This window comes from Pygoscelis adeliae, unplaced genomic scaffold (genome assembly GCF_000699105.1).
Source record: "Pygoscelis adeliae isolate BGI_AS28 unplaced genomic scaffold, ASM69910v1 Scaffold186, whole genome shotgun sequence".
Taxonomy (NCBI): domain Eukaryota; kingdom Metazoa; phylum Chordata; class Aves; order Sphenisciformes; family Spheniscidae; genus Pygoscelis; species Pygoscelis adeliae.
The window spans coordinates 8,072,609-8,091,026 of NW_008825071.1; the positions used below are offsets into that span (position 1 = coordinate 8,072,609).

At 37.7% G+C, this 18,418-nt stretch overlaps 1 protein-coding gene across 1 annotated transcript in view; it reads left to right on the top strand.

Annotated features, from left to right (window-relative positions):
• KDM1B (lysine (K)-specific demethylase 1B) overlaps positions 1–18,418 on the top strand; it is a 26,023-nt gene continuing 7,605 nt past the window's right edge. The window contains exons 1-16 of the mRNA XM_009326507.1: positions 1–90; positions 913–1,037; positions 2,902–2,991; positions 3,778–3,889; positions 4,618–4,734; positions 5,725–5,763; positions 6,871–7,075; positions 8,191–8,375; positions 9,245–9,421; positions 10,340–10,414; positions 11,797–11,934; positions 13,443–13,614; positions 14,653–14,780; positions 16,245–16,376; positions 16,770–16,844; positions 17,768–17,884. Coding sequence (XP_009324782.1) covers positions 1–90; positions 913–1,037; positions 2,902–2,991; positions 3,778–3,889; positions 4,618–4,734; positions 5,725–5,763; positions 6,871–7,075; positions 8,191–8,375; positions 9,245–9,421; positions 10,340–10,414; positions 11,797–11,934; positions 13,443–13,614; positions 14,653–14,780; positions 16,245–16,376; positions 16,770–16,844; positions 17,768–17,884 — 1,977 coding nt within the window. The remainder of the gene's footprint in view (positions 91–912; positions 1,038–2,901; positions 2,992–3,777; positions 3,890–4,617; positions 4,735–5,724; positions 5,764–6,870; positions 7,076–8,190; positions 8,376–9,244; positions 9,422–10,339; positions 10,415–11,796; positions 11,935–13,442; positions 13,615–14,652; positions 14,781–16,244; positions 16,377–16,769; positions 16,845–17,767; positions 17,885–18,418) is intronic.

An 18,418-nucleotide genomic window follows, 5' to 3' on the forward strand; every position in this document is an offset into this window, starting at 1 on the left:
ATGTCAACTGGAAGGGTACGAACGAAAAAAAAGGCATGTTCTTCAGACCAGTCTCCAGACAACCTTCCACTAAGGAGTTCTGGAAGACAGGTATTTATAATAATTTAAAAACACATGGGTTCGTACTCTGGTATTTTTTATCTTCTGTTGACATTTATAAAGAAAGCGGGCTTCATTGTGGATAAGTTAGGACTTAGAGTACTTATCCAGAGAGAGGGAGAATTAGTTAATGCTGTGAATAAGTAGGTAAAGTGTCTCATTTGTGAACAGTATTGAGAAAAGACAAATTGCTCAATATAACCCTTAAATACTTGATGTGTTAAAAATACAATCACAGATTTCTGTACAGCCAGACAAAGCTGTCTGCCCATCCAGACGGAGGCCTAAACCACCACAATACACAGTACCTTTGAGGCCCAGAAGAGACATTTGGTATACAGCTTTGTATCTGGAGTCCAAAAAAAGCACCAAGCCTGCTCTAATATTTTATTTGAGGCACAGATAAGATTGCCACTAATTAATATCAATAAATATGTGAAGAAGAGATTTTCTGAAGGAGAAGTAGAATGAACGCGTGAGGCTTGACGCATTAGCATGTGATGGAGCTTAAAATATGGTTTAAACTGGAATCTTTGCTTATATGCTTCAATGGCATCAGTTAGACTAAGGCAAGACATTTTTAGCTTTAAATGATATTTCCAGCCTTACTGGTTTTTTTTTTTTTTGGTAGAAAAACTGACCTACTTTGACAGCTGTTTCATGCTGCAGCTATTTCACAATGGATACAAAAATTTTCATTAGTACCATTTTAACCATTTGATGCTAGCCACAAGCTGCAAAACTGTCTGAATGCCATTTTGTAGAAGATGCATTTGTGTCCTTTCTGGTCAGATTTCACCTATTCTTCATTAGGTGAAGAAGAAAGCGGCTGAAGCAGCAGATGATGATGATGAAGCGTCAGAGAAGAAATATAGAAAGTGTGAAAAAGCTGGATGCACTGCAACATGTCCCGTTTGCTTTGCCAGTGCAGCTGAAAGGTTTGTTTCTTCTTATTTGCATTTTCCATGGACTTTCTAAACTTGCAGCTGAAGTTTAGGATCCTAACTATATTCTGAAAAATCTTTTCGTTTCTAAATGTAGAGGGAGAATCGAGAGGTACTAATATGAGTCTTAAGATGCCAGGAAAGTGTCACAAGTTATTCCTGTTGTGGATAACTTTCGACTGTGCAAGTTGCTAATTCAGATATAGAATATCTTTAGAATACACTTATTTATGTTATTAATGGTGCCTTCTGGAATACGCCTTGCTTCTGTGAAACTGAGAGCGTATTAGTGTAATCTAATCTACGAGGACGCTAAACTTGCTTTCAAGATGGAAAATGAAACCGTCATTTACTGCAGAAAGTCTTTATCACTCTTCTGTTGGAATGCTTTGCAGTCCGAGGTGAGATTCTCACTTCGAAATGTTAGGTCTCGGGAGACAGTTGTACTTACTTGAACTCTTTATTCTCAAGTTGTTCATGGCTTTCTGTGTACTTGCACAAGTCCTTTTGCATTCTGACCCTGGCGGTACTTAATGCACGATACTGGCAAGGTGTATCTATAATAAGCAACACGTTAGACCTCGTTATGCAGTAAGCAGACTGTAATTATATAGCATTCCTCTCTCCCTGGTTAATTGAGACAAACTTTCCTTGTTTTATTTATTTTCCAATGATATAAAATAATTCAGTGCTTCATTTAGTTATCTATGTGGATTGTTCTTTGGTGGCAGGAGGTCAGTGTATTCTGGATGTTGTCACAGGAGAGCCAAGTGTTTTGGCAGTTGCATAGGAGACTTGTAGGGGAAATGTGCATCTGAGAGATCAGCATTGGTGATATTACGTTTTTTATTTAGGAAACAATAGATACTGCTTAGTCATCTTTTTGAATTGTTATTTTAATATTTTGATTTCCACCCCTCCCACCCCGTAAGTACATACTTTCAACATTATTTATTTGCGATGAGATCATTTCATGGCTAGCTATTTCGGTTAGTAGCTTCGGTCACTGCTTTTTACCTCGTGCTTTATACCTTGTGCGTTTATCTTGAACCATTTCATTGACTTTAATGAGAGTTTTCGAAGAGAAGAGCGATTGCTTTGTCTGATGAATATAATCTTTGCTAGTGGGTATTTCTTTCTGAGAGTAATAAAGAATAAATGCCCAAAATCTGTAACTGTTTCCTCAGGATTTCTTCTCATTGGGTTAAAATCACAGCCAACTCAGTCACGTGAAAAAAATAGGCAACATCTGTTTTGTGTTCAGATTTGCCTTTATAGTTTTGTTGGTTGTTCTGGGGATGGGATGTTGTAATGATTGATGAAATCAATTGAGCACACGTACAAGAAAAATACTAATTTAAATGACCCCTCCCACCCCTGCACTAATATCAGAACAAAATGGAACAGTAAAGGAACTGTAAGTTTCTGCGGAGAGGGTCTTTGTTGTCTTATACATTTGCAAAATGCTTAGTGTGCCACAGCACATGTTATAAGAGCAAACTTATTTCATGTTCAGGAAACGTCTGCTTAAAGGGTACTAAAGACAGGCTCAGTTGACCATTGTTAGCGGGAGGTTGCTGGAAGCCAGACCAACTATAAAACTGCACATAGTGTACATTTTGCCTCCTTTGCATCTGGTGTTACTTAGTTTGGAAACTGGAAATGTTTGAGACAATTGAAATGATCTTATTGTTATTTGTATGACTGTAGTGCCTTGTGCAAGTCAGCCTTCATGAATGTAACATAAAGCCCTGGCTTGTCCTGAATATTTTGTTCACGTTCTAGAATGTGCTACTGTCGATAGAAAGATTTTTTCTAAATGTATCGTAAAACTATTTCTATGTCTCCTGTGTTACAGATGTGCTAAAAATGGGTATACGTCTAGATGGTATCATCTTTCCTGTGGGGAACACTTCTGCAATGAATGTTTTGACCACTATTACCGAAGGTAGATTTGCCAATTAAGGTTGTGCCTTTTCAGCGCTTACTAAAATTTGGCAGATGTTACAACTGTTGAAACATCATGTACATAACACAAAGACTTGTCCTCTGTGCTTGCTTTATTCAAAGTGAGGCTTAGATATTGGTGCTAAAACTGCAGGTATTGTATGGACTAATCATCAACTTAAACGTAGCAGCGTGAACAAAACTGGTTACTTTAGGCAGGCTGGTTTGTGTGTACAGTTACCCTGAAGCTTTTGTCTTTTTTAAAACAACATCAGAGAATTTTAAATGATGAGAACAGTTTTAAGTAAATCTATTTTCCTTTATAAAGCAAATGCACTTTACGATGTGAGTTCAGGAGACCTTGCCTCTCTGTAACACCAAATCAGTCAGCAGATTTAACTTGCGGTTCAGTGACCGTGAAGACTTTGGTCAGGCTCACAGAGTGCTTTCAGCTCCAAGCTCCTTCCCACTTGAACGGGAGTTGAATCCAGCTCTACCAAGACTTTTGGGTGCTTATGTGCTCAGCAGTACCTGTGACTCAGTCCAGACCTTAGATACTGGGAAGCGTGCTTATGATCAAGAGGACATAGTGGACAGGATGCAATTTATTGCTATCGTAAGAACCATGACTTTCTCCTTTTTAATAGGAAAAATAGAGGACTCTCTGCAGCCTTATTTCTCTGTCCTTATATAAAATGTTTAATTTTAGAATAACTGCTGTTGCTTGAAATGAGCTAGATATTCAATTTTCTGACTGTTTGCTGTTTTCTTTTCTCTTTCTTCTTAGCCATAAAGATGGTTATGAGAAATATACTGCCTGGAAAAGGATTTGGACAAGTAATGGTAAAAGTGAGCCCAGTCCAAAAGCCTTCATGGCTGATCAACAGCTTCCTTACTGGGTAAGATGGAGGGTGATTTATTTAATTAGGGTATATTTCAATGTGATGTTCTGATGTGAGTTTCTGATGTTGTATGTTCAAGCAGCAGGTCAGCTGAGTTTTTGTGGGAGTTTTCTAGTATTAGACGACTGTGGAGAAGCTCAAGATAATAGTTCTGATCAGCTCCTCCATTGTTGGAGACCTTCTCCACACCCCACAAAGAACAACCTTCTGTTGCTTTTCAGTGAAGTAGCAGCTCAGATGTGTGATGTTCAGGTAGAATAAGACTTGGCGGGGAAAAGGGAGCACGCCAGCTTTAGGAAAGTACGAGTCTGAAAGACTTCCCAAACAGATTTTGTATTTCCTTGGTAAAGAGAGCAGAAGAAAAAGGCTGGAATGGACGGAAGTTTGGTGGTGGTTGTTGGTTTTTTTTGTTGTTGTTGTTTTTCAAGTGGTGAACAATGTGTTTTTGCAGTAATGCTTGCAAAACCCACTGAAAACCATAGTAACTGGGTATTGAGTTAATTCTGGAGTTAAGTTCTGTGGAGAAATTCAGTCTTACAGGAGATAGACACAAGGTTTCTGTATACCAAATGTCTTACCTGAGGATTACATGAGAACGAATTTAACAATTATATTTGACAACTTCCTCACATCTCCCTGCTTTCTAATTGGTTAGTTATGCTTCATTAATCTTATCTGTAATCAGACAATAACAAGTAAAAACATGTTTGTTTTTTGACTTGTAGGTGCAGTGCACAAAGCCAGACTGTGGTAAATGGCGTCAGCTGACAAAGGAAATCCAGCTGACACCACAAATAGCAAAAACTTACAGATGTGGTATGAAACTGAACAATTCCACCAAGGTAACACAGAAGAGTTTTGCTCATACTGAAACTAACAAGAAGTTGATATCTATTGTTTGCAGACATTAATTTCTTCTTGTTTGCTGCCTAATGTTTCTAATGTCAAAATGATTGTCTGATGGCCTGGAGAGCTGCATGGTGACAGGCCTACATGCTGTTTGGACTTTTTGTTTCCCTGAGTGGAAATGTCAAGAGAGAAGTATCTGGAATATCTTTGTCTGCACAGTCAACTGTAAAATCCTTCATTCTGAAGCTATGGAAAGATTATCAGCATGTACAAAATAGACATACACCAAAATGTTTATTTTGGTTTTGTTCGGCCATACTTCATTATTGAGGAAAGCATTTGAAAAGCTCAACGAGCTTTTATTAATTTCTAGCAAGTCTGTCATGGGGCTTTACATGAAAACTTTCAGCTTTGGCATGAAGATAACTCCCGAAGTTTGAAAGGGTCCTTATAGTGCCACAGAATCTATATAGTTAAAAACATAACATGAAAATACTGACCAATCAGAAGGGTCAGCATTTGATCTTGAAACTTTGTGATAAAGATACTCTTAAAATAAATGAGACACTTTTTTTTTTTTGTCGTCTAGACTGGAAGAGTCTCTCTGGAAAATCTGGGATATTTCCAGAATTTTTCTATAAAATTCCTTTCCCCCCCCCATTTGTTTGTTTCAGTGTTCCCACTCCATTTCTTGGAATAGAATGTATATTTTAATGTCTGATCAGTAGAAACTAACTTAACAAATGAGAAACACTTTCTGGTGTGTTTTTGCTTTATGGTATGTTGTGTTTTTTCACTATGCATTTCTCTACTATTTATTTTTACTAACATAATAATCTCTGCTACAGAAGGCTAACACTAACATATTTTGGGTTTGTTTTTTAAGTTTAAAGAACTATGCCATAGACAAATTACTTTGTTTTACATTTAATTTTTGTTGTCCAGCTTAAGAATAGCTCTGGTAACATTCACTTTTCTTTTAGACTGAGGGCTCAGACCAGTGTTCCATGCCTGAGGACTTGGTGAGTAGTGGCTGTTCCTCCTCATTTGTCCTAGAATATGAAAGCAATCTTAAAGCATGGCATATTTCTTTCCTTTTCTTGGTCCTTTGGCCAGTTATGGTGGCATTTATGCATTTTGCTCAGGAAACTGTCGGGCACTATTTGCAACAGAGCCTAGGGCCTTCTACCTTCTCATCTTTTTCCTCTTTTCCCTTATCATACTAATTAGCTTTCAGGTGGTTGGTGGTGTCTTTGAGTTGTGGCCTGTGATTCAAGGTTTACTCTCAATTCTCATTTTTGATCAGGCAAAACCGTATTCAGTTGCCAGCTTTCCAATAAAATTCCCCATCCTAAAATTTCCCTGTCTTTCAGGTGGTTTCTGTCTTTAGTCAAGCTAGTCTCCTCTTTTCGAAGACTGCGGGAGAACATCAAAATATGTTTTCTCTCTCCTCTTCCTCATAATACAAAACGAGACTTGATGTACGTTGGTGTTTCAATGGGTTTACGATCATGTAACCCTGCATTTCAGATTTAGTATGATCTGGTGTTCAATAACCCAATGTTGACAAGTGTACCTGAGGTACCTCTATCCCAGGAAACACGTTCAAGCTTATTGTTGACTCTTGTAGAAGCTTTGTGGTTTTGTTTCCTTAATGCATGTTTGATTTGTAAATTAAGGGTGAGTCATTAGCGTTTCTTAGGGTTTTAGAAGGTCTTTGATGGGGATAGTAGAATCTAAATTAAATTGATCAGTTGGTGTAGACTTTTCTAAGTTCAGATTTCTGGATGCATAAATGACTGTAAATGTTTTATAAAGGGCCTGATAAGGCATAGATGTGTTGTCATGGCATGTCTCATCTGTTTGCTTTCCACGTGGGTGTGGAGTTTGTGAAGTTTCAGCTCCATTTCTGAGGAAGAGATTAATGCTACAGGTTTTCTGTGTCAGGCTGAGGAAGGGGAAAGAGGGAGAGAAAATGTCTTTATGACTTGCAATTCTGAGATTGGTACTGCTAGTGCTTTTTGGTCTCAGTTTTGGAGGGAGGGGGGGAACTGGTTCATTTTCCAACGTTTTCAAAGTACTGACGTGTTCTCTTCTCCCCTCTTTCCTTCACTTCTCCGCTTGGCCAGAGAGTGGCTGAAGTTTCAGACCATTGGTGGTACTCCATGCTCATACTCCCTCCTTTGCTGAAAGACAGTGTGGCAGCTCCCTTTCTAGCTGCATATTATCCAGACTGCGTGGGCATGAGTCCATCCTGTACCAGCACTAATCGGTTACCTGGTGAATCCAACCTTGTGAAGTTAGAGCACTTAAAGAGCGTGCCTAATTTGACTGGTAAGGGCCATCTGCAGGGCTCTGTTGCTTAAATAGGTGTGATAAATTTTGTCTTATAATTGAGTTCAGAAGGCACATAATGCTCCTGATTCAGAAATACTGGTTCTGTTCTCAGCACTAATACACGCTTTCTGTGTGACTGCCTCTGTACTTCTTTGATGCAATTTACTTGTTTGTAAGATAAAGGTAATACATTTCGTATGGCACTTCTTTAGGGAGTAAGCACAGACTGCATAGGCTTTTTGTTTACCACCTGTCATTTGTTTATAGAAATGGGAAATTAACACGCAGGTACTTAAAAGATTGTTTGTGTTCTTAAGGAAATTAAGATTTATCAAAACAAAACATGATCCTGCTAGTTTTGATATTGTGGATCTTTGGGGCTTTGGAGAAAAGGATTTGATTTCTTCAGGCACTCAGATTCTGTTCACGTTAATTTTTTTGCTAATGACAGCTCTGAGACTTGACAGCCTGGGAGTGCGGATCTGTAGAATAGGTCGGGTATGGAAAAAGGTAATTCAGGATTCCTGTAATCATCTCAGAGAGAGTGCTTTGAGGAAAGTTCAGCTTCTGTGTTGTCTTAGCAGGCTTTGCTCTCCTTAGGTGCTGAAAATAAATCTGTTCATCTCTTCAACAGATATTTATCAGCTTAACAAACAGAAACCTTCATTACACAGAGCTACCAATACTGCACGTGGAAGATGATTACTTTTAGTTACTACCCACTCTGGGCAGTGTTGGGAGTTGAAGATGAAAGGCGTTCAGAGGACTGCATGAGCCTGTACAGTGGTGCTAGACCTTAGACTTGAGTTTAGATCCTGTTCCTTGTTGGACTCATCACGGCATCCGAGGGCACATACTGTTTCTCTGACAAAACTTAAGCTCTGATAGGTCCAAGATGTACCCATCAGGTAGCAGGACAGTATTTAATACTGCACAGCCTAGAGGATAGGAGAGGGGAGAGCAATATAAATGAAATCATTCTGAAGGTGGTTAGAGGCTGGAAAGCTTCGTTACTTGTTTATCTGTGTGAGGTCAATGGATCGCCTTAGAGGGAAAAGGATGCGGTGAAGATACGATGGAATATGACTAGTTCTTGGTGTGTCTTTGTTCAGTTGCAGGCATGAACAAGTATTTCCAGCCTTTTTACCAGCCCAATGAATGTGGGAAAGCACTTTGTGTGAGGCCAGATGTCATGGAACTGGATGAGCTCTATGAGTTCCCAGAATATTCACGAGACCCTACCATGTACTTGGCTTTGAGAAACTTGATTTTGGCTCTGTGGTACACAAACTGCAAGGTAAGAGATGCTAACAGTTCATTTGTTTGTTTACAAATATAGCTACTTTTTGGGGATGTGGACTCTCTTCTTAGGGATTGGACTCTCTTCTTAGACATCTCCTTATGCACCAGAAAAATTGCTCCTACCCTTTTGAAAATACATTCTAAGATTGGCTGCTTTTTGTTTGTTGTTGGTTTTTTTTTTTCAGTTTTAATGCCTAGGAGCTTCTTTTGCAGCAAAATACAGAAGTTTTAAAAGTATTAAAGCTCTACTGAGTCTGCCCAGCTATTAACTTTTAAAGGGATGCTTGAACATTTCTAAACAGTGTTTGTGGGTGCTTTATGATTATTTTTTTTTTTCCATATGACTGTTGGACAGGGAAGTGGTTTTCTTTTTACTTATGCTAACTCTATGACACTGCCTTCAATGGAATTGCTGGAATTTCTCATACTGAAGCTTTCAGATACTGCTGTCTGTATTTATGTGAACGCTTTGGATATTAATCTGTTTTTTATTTGGAATGCCATTTTGGAATGGATTTTACTGGAATGTCATTGTGAGCATGGCCACCAGGTAGATTGATTTTGCAATCAGGGATGCATTTCAATACCATTCCTGTACTAATGGAGCACACCACGGAGTTTGCAGGAGTATCTTGTAGACTCATTTGCTTTTATTCCATGTTGATCTAGCTTAATAATTGTTACCTTACTGTATAAAGCTGGCTAGCAAGAAACTTCCACAAAACTTGCTTTTAAAATGCTCTCAGAAACCTGAATCATGATTAATTTTTACCATCTGGTTTACAGTTTAAATATAATGTAAGTGCACGGAAAAATTGAGTATTAGACAATCAACACTTTCTATTCTTCGTTTCTCCTTTGCAGGAAGCTCTTACCCCTCAAAAATGTATCCATCATATCATTGTTCGGGGGCTTGTGCGTATTCGTTGTGTACAGGAAATGGAGAGGATACTTTATTTTATGACAAGGAAGGGGTTAATTAATACGGGGATTTTATCAGTCAGTCCTGACCAGTATCTTCTTCCTAAAGAATACCACAATGTAAGTTGCTGCAATAATCCCTACGTTATTAGTGCTATAAAACTACATGGCACATGTCATTTTTTTTTTGGTTCTGGATTAGCTGTGATTCCAACCATTTACGTAAAAATTACATCTAAAAGCAAACATGTTGCATGCTTTTCACGGTTCTCATCTGCCTTCAATGGTTATGGAAACTGCAGACATGGGACTCTTCCCAGCAAGGTTTTTGTTCCCACTAAAATCTACGGAATTCAGTCCTATGGATTTGTGCTTCCTATGAGTTTTTCAGATGGATGGGAACTGTGTGAAAAATACACGATACACTTAGGTCCTTCTCACGGCTTAACGTTATAATACACCTCTGCTTCCATAGGTGAGGAAACTCCTTTCCATATTGGTTTGCAAGAACTGTGATTAAAGGGTACATATTTATGACTAGCAATTTGCTTAACAGCACACAGAAACTTATCAAGTTAATGTATTCTGTAATGGAATATCTCCTAGAAATCGTAAGCTGATTTATGTTTTGAAAGTGTATTTATATGTTTTTAATTTATAAAATAGTTTTTACTGGTCAACCCAATTTGTGATTGAAAGCATTACAAGGTAAGTGTGTTTCTTGTCTGACAACTTCAGTTAGATTTTGTTACTTGACTGATAACTTCAGCTGTTTCCGTTAAAGGAAGTTGAGACATCTGCTTTTAAAGTGCTTAAAAATTGTAACTATTTTCAAAGCTACAATTGATCTTTTCTCTATATTAAATGCACTATCATCTTTAAAAGTTACCACTGATTACTTCAGAGGACAAGAGAGCCTAGACTTCTGAAACCTACAGGTATTTTTAACTTTAGCAAGAAGAAAAATAAATGTGCAATGATAACTTCTATTTTAGTTCTAACTATGTTTATTTATTTAAATCTTTTATTATTTTTTAGAAATCTGTCATTATTGTTGGGGCTGGTGCAGCAGGATTAGCAGCAGCCCGACAACTGCACAACTTTGGAATTAAGGTAAGAACCATTAGAATACATTACTTAAAAAATCAGACTTCCTCTGCTTTGAAAGTGTTCTTTATCAAAATGAAAAAAATTACATTCTTGTTACAAACATTTATGTGTAGGGCATCTTAATTAATTTGTAAAATCTAGGGTTTTATTGAGTAAATCTGCTGTTTAAAAACAGCATTTATTTGTATCTAAAATTCAACAAAGCATGCAGTGAATATTTTACAGACTTGGGTTGGGAGGATAGGGGAGACATGGATATTCATGTCCAAATAATGGGACTGTAGATGGTGATGGTTGTTTAAATGAGGTGAAATTTTCTTTCCTTTGTGCACTTTACTGTACTCACTTGTTGCTTATTAAAAACAAGCAAACCACATGTACTTCCCTTTTCCCTCATATTTATCATTCATTGACAGTGTGATCTCACAATATTTACATATTGATGTAATTTTACACATCAGAATATTCTTATGAAAATCTGTGGGACTCTCTACACATGAAGTGTTTGCAGGGCTTATGTTTAAGGAAATGAATGAGCATCTGACTTTCTGGATTTGTATGCTTATATGTTCATATATGTATATATTTATATGAAAACCTGAATCCTGTAGCCCCATTATCTCAGTCTTTGGTTGCTAAATAGCAAATTGCAGTCCAGCCTTTTTGTACATCAAGTCCTGCGGAAAGCTATCCTGCAGTAAAATACATAAATATCAACTGGCAGGACCTTTTTTTTAATATATAAAATATATATTATGTATTTTTATATATATATACACACTGTTGCTTTCTACTGTTCTGGAGAGATGGAGTTTCCCTAAAAAGACCTTCTCTAACAATAAAAAGGTAATATAAGTAAGTATGGGTAAACATATTCAGTCAGACATCCATCTAGTCCAGTATCCTGTGTCTGTCTGTGACAAGTAGTGGGTGCTGAAGGAGGTATGTATGAATGGTGGAGATACATAAGAATGGGGTTTTCTTGGAATACCCCAGGAATAAATTCCTCCGAAAGGTGTACGGACTTTCTCAGATGGACATTGCACCCAGATCACTGTGTTTAATAGCCTGTAGCATGCCTAAAACTCCAATTTTGAGATTTCCTGAGTGGGTCTTTAGCTTTTTTTAAAAAGAAGGCTTATTTTTGTTAGAGTTGTTTCTTAAAGTAACAGTTATTTTATATGTGTATATCCCAAAGGGTAACCTTTAAGGCAATTTAAATGCATAAATTAACTATATCCACAAATGAAAATAAAGTGTTAAGATCCAGCATTGCTGGATTACTTGGGGTTTTTTTTGTTTTGTTTTCCCCTTTGCTCTGGAGTTGAACAGATATGTTTAATATAATCAACTCTTACAATTTACTAAGCTGCATTGTGTCATAGGTCATTGTCTTAGAAGCTAAAGACAGAATTGGTGGCCGAGTGTGGGATGATAAGACATTCAAAGGAGTCACTGTTGGAAGAGGTGCACAAATCGTCAATGGATGTGTCAACAACCCGATGGCACTAATGTGTGAGCAAGTGGGTTCCCTGCAGTGGTCATGCATTATCACTAGTGAAAAACTGTCGTTTAAGCCAGGTTTGGGTGGCTGGGTAAGGGTGGGAGCCCTTTTTCATGACATGATTAAAACACTGTTCTGCGTTGTAAGTAAACTCTCTGTTGCTGTTATATCTTTGGGGGATATCAGCTGGGGACAGAGAGGGGCTATAGCATGGTTTTAAGCACATGATGTAAAGAAAAACAAGGTGGCTCCAGCTTCAGAACCAGAAGAAACCACTTTTTTCCCCTTTTCTGGAGATAGTAATGTAAAAGGTCCCCAGCAGACTTCCTTAGAGCTGAGAAGGGCTTTACTGTGGGAGGCTATTGCTATGTTGTTGTAATACATAGTTCTATGACAGACTTGCCTTTGCTCAGCCGCTATATTTCTAGTTCAATTCCGCACAAGTTAAGATGAATATGTATAACAACTACTGATGCAAACACACTGCAGTTTGATTTTTTTTTTTTTTTTTTTTAATTTGTTGATTTGATTTGGTTTTTTTGGGGCAGGAAGCTGAATTTCTCCAAGTGTAACTTGAGTATTGATTTTGTTCAGAGGCATGCAAATTCAGCCCATGCTGTTTTAACAGTTTAGTGCTCTATAACGTCATGAAAAAAAATTTTTTTTTTTTTTAATCATGTTTTAGTTATTAGGTGAAGAACAATGACTTCTGAATACACATTAGGTGCCCATCCCTTTGTGGTCATTTGATGTCAACTTTCATTCAAAGTACAGCCGTATCTTGAGAAGAGATCTGCAGTGGTGACCAACAGCCTAGAGAGATGTGAGGATATGTGAAAAACCCTGGAGCACACCCTAAGTAACAAGGCCCTAGGAAGAAGTTAGCACTGTATTTGTGCTATTTTCTCTAGACTGACTCTGTAGAACATAAAAACGTCTTTATTCTGACTTAGCTCTGTTGTGTGTTTGATGCAAGTTGGACAAGCAGAGCAAGATACTAGGTTTAATTCCAAATAATTTCTTTCTTTGCTTGTTTGTTAATGAAATTGGCGGTAACTGGCAAGCAACATCCTGTCAATTCCTGAACGCAGGGAACTGTTCAGGCATCAGAAAGTTTTAGAAAAGAACTGATTTTAATGGCGATTTAGAGAATAAGGTGAAGTAGAAATGAAGGAGACTGGTTCATCATGTTTGATTACCAGACCCAACATCTCTGTACTAGTCCCTGGCCCGATAGGAAAGTTGGAGATGAGGTTTCTGGGAATCCCCGATAAAGAAAAGGATGGAAGAGTGGGGAACAACAGTTTGTGAACAATTAATGGATAGAAGGGTTGTTGGTATTCCAGTTTTAGGAGGACGAGAGTTTGAGTTAATCTGACTAATTATTTATATTATCCATTATCCTGGATGTTTTTTAAGTGGCATCACTTAAATCTGAGGGATTCACCTTACTTTAAATAACTTTGAGCAGGCTAGGCACTGTAGTTTTTCTATACTTAAAAAGCAATAAAATGTCTTTTTCTTAAGCTTGGCATTAAAATGCACAAACTAGGGGAGAAATGTGACTTGATCCAGGAAGGTGGAAGGATAACAGATCCCACTATTGATAAACGTATGGACTTTCATTTCAATGCCATCCTAGACGTCGTCTCTGAGTGGAGAAAAGATAAAACCCAACATCAAGATGTTCCTCTTGGTGGTAAGTAGGTGATTTATTGCAAAGTGAAGATGTTGGCTGTGTTCGTAGAGTTTTATGTTAAATTGGCTTTTACATTGGACATTTTTAGAAGTGTATGGCTGTACATCTGACCTTAAATCCAGCAGTGATAACCTGGCTCTATGGAGGACAAAGGGAGATTGACTATCGTATACACACAGACCAAAATGTCACTTGTAACTTTTAAGGAAGCCTAATTTGAAGGCTTTTATAATATGGTATGACTTCTGATGTAGTATCTTGTTTTCATGAGTAGCTTTTTCAGTATAAGTAGTTGCACTAGCAGTTCAAAAGACTTGCTTCTTGCTGAAGCAGGCCATAGCTAGCCGTAACTCATACTTTTTGACTAATCTGTCTAAAAAAGAGCCTGATCAAAGCTTTCTGCTGGCAAGAACAGTCCCATCTCCATTGGTAACGCCTCCCACTGCACTTGCAGCATGCAAGCACATTCAACACCAAAAAATAAACATGCTCAGAAATGTCTGCCTCCCAAATCTTTTCAGCATGGATTCTGTAAGACAGAATTAGTAACTTCTCTGTTCTTCAGTGAACTCTGGATCAAATTTCTCAGCTCTTTTGGTTTTGTAAAAATTAAGCAGGATTTATTTGCAAGGATTCTCCATTATCTTGAAGTGTATTTTCCTTGAAATACCTTCAACTGTATATTGATGATAGCTAAACAATTAATTTTTCTCCTGTCTCAATTGGCTAGCCCAGCTGTGCTGTTGCACAGTGTTTCTTTTTTTTTTCTTTTAAATAATTTAAACTCTTTTTTTCCTGAAGTTATGTATGTTTCCTTTTTGAAGAAGATGATTTTACTAGGGAAATCTATGATTAAACAATGAAGTTGTATTTTATCACTGGAAAGATCTTGTGGGTTTTTTTCTATGAGAAGAAAAACATCTTAGCAACTTTGCAATAAGCTTGAAAATCTTGTGATCCAGAGAATAGCATATTGAAATGCAGTAGGACTTCTGATGAATTGTGATATATTGTTATTTTAAACATGTTCTTTCATAGAAAAAATACAAGAGATCTATAAAGCCTTTATTCAGGAGTCTGGTATCCAGTTCAGTGAGCTGGAAGAAAAAGTACTACAGTTCCATCTCAGTAATTTGGAGTATGCCTGTGGCAGCAATCTCTCTCAGGTGAGTTTTGAGAGCTGTGTTCTGAAGTGGTTGAGCTTCATAGAAGATAGGGTTGGAAGTTACATTGAGAAGTCATCATCTGATCCATCCCATGGTGGCCCCAAAGGAAGAATCGGCGATCCCTAAACTGTTCCTACATCCCTGACCTGTTCTTTAAAAGCATTGAGACACAGACTCCAGCGCTGCCTTAGGTAATCTGATAGGAGCTCATGACATGCTTCCAGCGACATTCTCTTTAATGTAGAAGTTCAGAGTAGATGGTGCAATGGAGTAGGGCATTTTGCTGAGATGCTGGGTGGTAGGATTCACAGGAGAGTTACTCTTCCTCAGATGTTGTGTGTGACTTCTGCTTCTCAGTTCTGTGTTTAAAAACTGAGGTATTTCTCTACCTTGCTAGGTATCTTGAGAATAAATGCATTTAACTTCTGAAGTGTTCCAACACCCTGACGGTGGGCCCCAGTTCACCACTCCTAGGTATTCTGTTGACTATGTGATACTTGGCTTTCCTCGCGACTTCAATTTTAACCAAGCAGGTTCAGGAAATATCGAAGTATGATGTTCTTTGCAGTGCATTATTTACTCAGTCCCATTGCTTGGGTTAAAGATGTTTAGGGTCAATTGTACTATGGTAGTGGGACAGCTGATTGATATGTGCAGATGCACAAATCTGATGTGAACTGAGAAGCCCATAAGAACATAACAAAAATCTGCAAGACAATGCTATACCAGGGCAGTCAATGGAAAATATTTTGATATGTCAAGCTTTCACACTTCACAAGCACCCAGGAGAAATAAGAAAGATGTTAAAATCTATCTTACCTTCAATTTTAAAATCAAAATATGAAGCAAATGCAACTGCAGTGATAGGAATTCGCATTTCAGTAGCAGTTTGAGAATTGCTTCAGATTTTTCACTGCTAAGTGGTGATGCTTAGTGCAAATATCACTATCGTACTAACTACAAGTTTGCAGGGGTGGGGGGGAAAAGGTCAATGAAAGATATCATGGAAGAACCTCCAATGTGACAGAAAAATTCCATTGAGATTTTTTTGTATCTTATTTTCCTCTTCATGTTTGGAAATAAAGTATTTCCATTTTTATTTGAAATCTTAAGGCTGTAAAATCTGATTTCTTTGCTAGAGACAGAAAACTGACATAAACATGCTGCAATCTACCTGAATTTTTGTACTACTTTCCTTGTTTTCTCTACCAAGCAGAACTATAAATTACCTGCTAGTGACCAACCCACATTATGACATTTCTTAATCCAGCAATTCGTATGTTGTATAGTGGCCTTAGGTGAATAAGCTATTTGCTTTTGTCAGTGTTGCCATACATTCTGGTGATCCACTTTTTTTTTTCCAGTTGTGAAGGGAATTAGGGTGGCTTCTTCTAAACTGTCACACTTTTGCTAGTACCCATGTCACCTCACCAGTAGAGACAGCTAGTTATGTTCTGTCCACAGGTATCTGCACGCTCATGGGACCACAATGAATTTTTTGCCCAGTTTGCTGGAGATCACACTCTACTAACTGTGGGATATTCTACTGTGATTGATAAATTGGCAGAAGGGCTGGACATCCGGTTGAATTTCCCAGTGAGTCTGGAAAATATTGATGCAGTGGCTGTCTTGGATTGCTTTGAAGCACCCAATCATATCTTTGTATTCCTTTGGACCAGGCAAATCTATGCCTGTGATTATTTCAACTTGTCTTTAACAAAAGAGAGGACAACCTCTGCATTTCTGGAAATCCTCTTTGAGGACTATCAGTACTTAAATATTATGATATGATGATCTTATATGTTAGAATCACGATGATTTTTCTTTCTCAGCTTCCATGGAGGCTATTTTTTTTCTTTCAATATTTCTCTGGAAATTTGTGTTCTTCAATTTCTAGCTTGCAGACTGGTGCTATATTAGCTATTCTTGTCTGAATTTGCATTGCATATATAGATTTTGTAGTATAATCTTCAATTTGTCTTTCAATAGGTACAGAGTATTGACTATTCTGGTGAAGAAGTACAAGTTGCTACTGCAGATGGAACAGTGTGGACAACACAAAAGGTACCCAATATGCTTCAAGATTAAGGATTTTAGGGAACACAAGAACAATATTGACCACAGTACATGTCCTTTTTGTCGTGTGTCGTCCCCCCCCCGCCCAGGACTACGTAGTGCAATTTCTTCCCACTCAAAGATGAAAACTCATATATTCTAGTGACCCGTACTTGGATGTCCTAGAGCCTATTTTTCATTGAGCATGCTTGAGTTTTGAGTACTAGCTGATCTGAAGAACTAAGCACTATAAAGGTAGTACTAAAAATGTGAAGCAAATAGATTTTTATCAGGTCTTTGAAGTGACAGTTACGTTTTCTGGTTCCATTCCCTGCTCAGCTTTCCTGCATTTAGCATGTGAATCTGTCCTGTTAAAATTTTTCCCTTTGGTATGCAGGACTTGACAACCCGTATTTCTCAGTCTCCCTTATTCCCTGTATCCCCAGCTGCTTCATGCTGCGTAATTTAGCTTTTAGTAATTTTTAAAATTATACATAAACTTGATCAAGATTGGATTGACATCAACAGTGTTACTGAGCATATTTTAAAGAGAAGGGATCTGTGAAGGAAGAAAAAACAAGCCAACAAAATGACCATTTTCTCTCCGTTCAAAAAGACAGTTTTGTTAACCTGAGAGCCATTGACTATAATTTACAGGAGGTATTAAAATTAGTAGCATGGTTAGCCACTCTGATACAAGCAGTTCAACAGACTACAACGTAAAACCAGTGAACTGCAGGATCTGTTCACACATGAAGTAAGGCATGTCTTTCCCATTAATGGGGAGTAAAACCAGACACTAATCTAGAGATGTCTGGTGAGTATTATGCTGCATCCTACAAGAATAATCCAAGATAGTTAAGAGGATGCTGTGAGGCTTAAGTGCAGTATTCAGCTTTTGCTACTGTTGTGATTGTAATTATTTCTTTCAGGTATTAGTGACTGTACCACTGGCCCTTCTTCAGAAAAATGCCATTCAGTTTAATCCTCCACTGTCAGAAAAAAAAATTAAAGCCATTAATAGTTTGGGAGCAGGAGTAATTGAGAAGGTAAGTAATTTCAAATGATATTTCATTTTCTTTTCGTAGAAACATTGGCTGCTTTGTCCCTGTTGCTTTTACTGCGTATTTCTCAGGATTTATTACGCATTTGGTTTTACTTGTATACAGTAGCCCAGAAGAGCAAAATGCTATCGAGGATCATGTGTATTTCTGTTTCTTAGATTTCCCAACTTAATGGGGTTTTTAAAGAAATTGTTTGCAGAATCACTTCACAGCTTAAACATTTTGTGCCTAATTTTGAGCAAGCCTTCATGATAGTCTTAGATCTTCCAAAATTCTAATAATATGCTTATTCCAGGTCCTTTCGACCTAATAAATACATAAACTATTTGAGAAGAATACTGAAAGTTGTGTATTTGACCAGTGTAAAATCTCCTACCCTTTCCCAGTGCAAAAAGACAGCCTCTCCTGAGAAGATCCCTAGTAAGATGTGTGCTTAGAACGAAACAGTAACAGAAGTCATGCCAGAAACAGGATTATAACAATGTTGAAATTTAAAGGCAAGATTCAGAAACCCCCCCA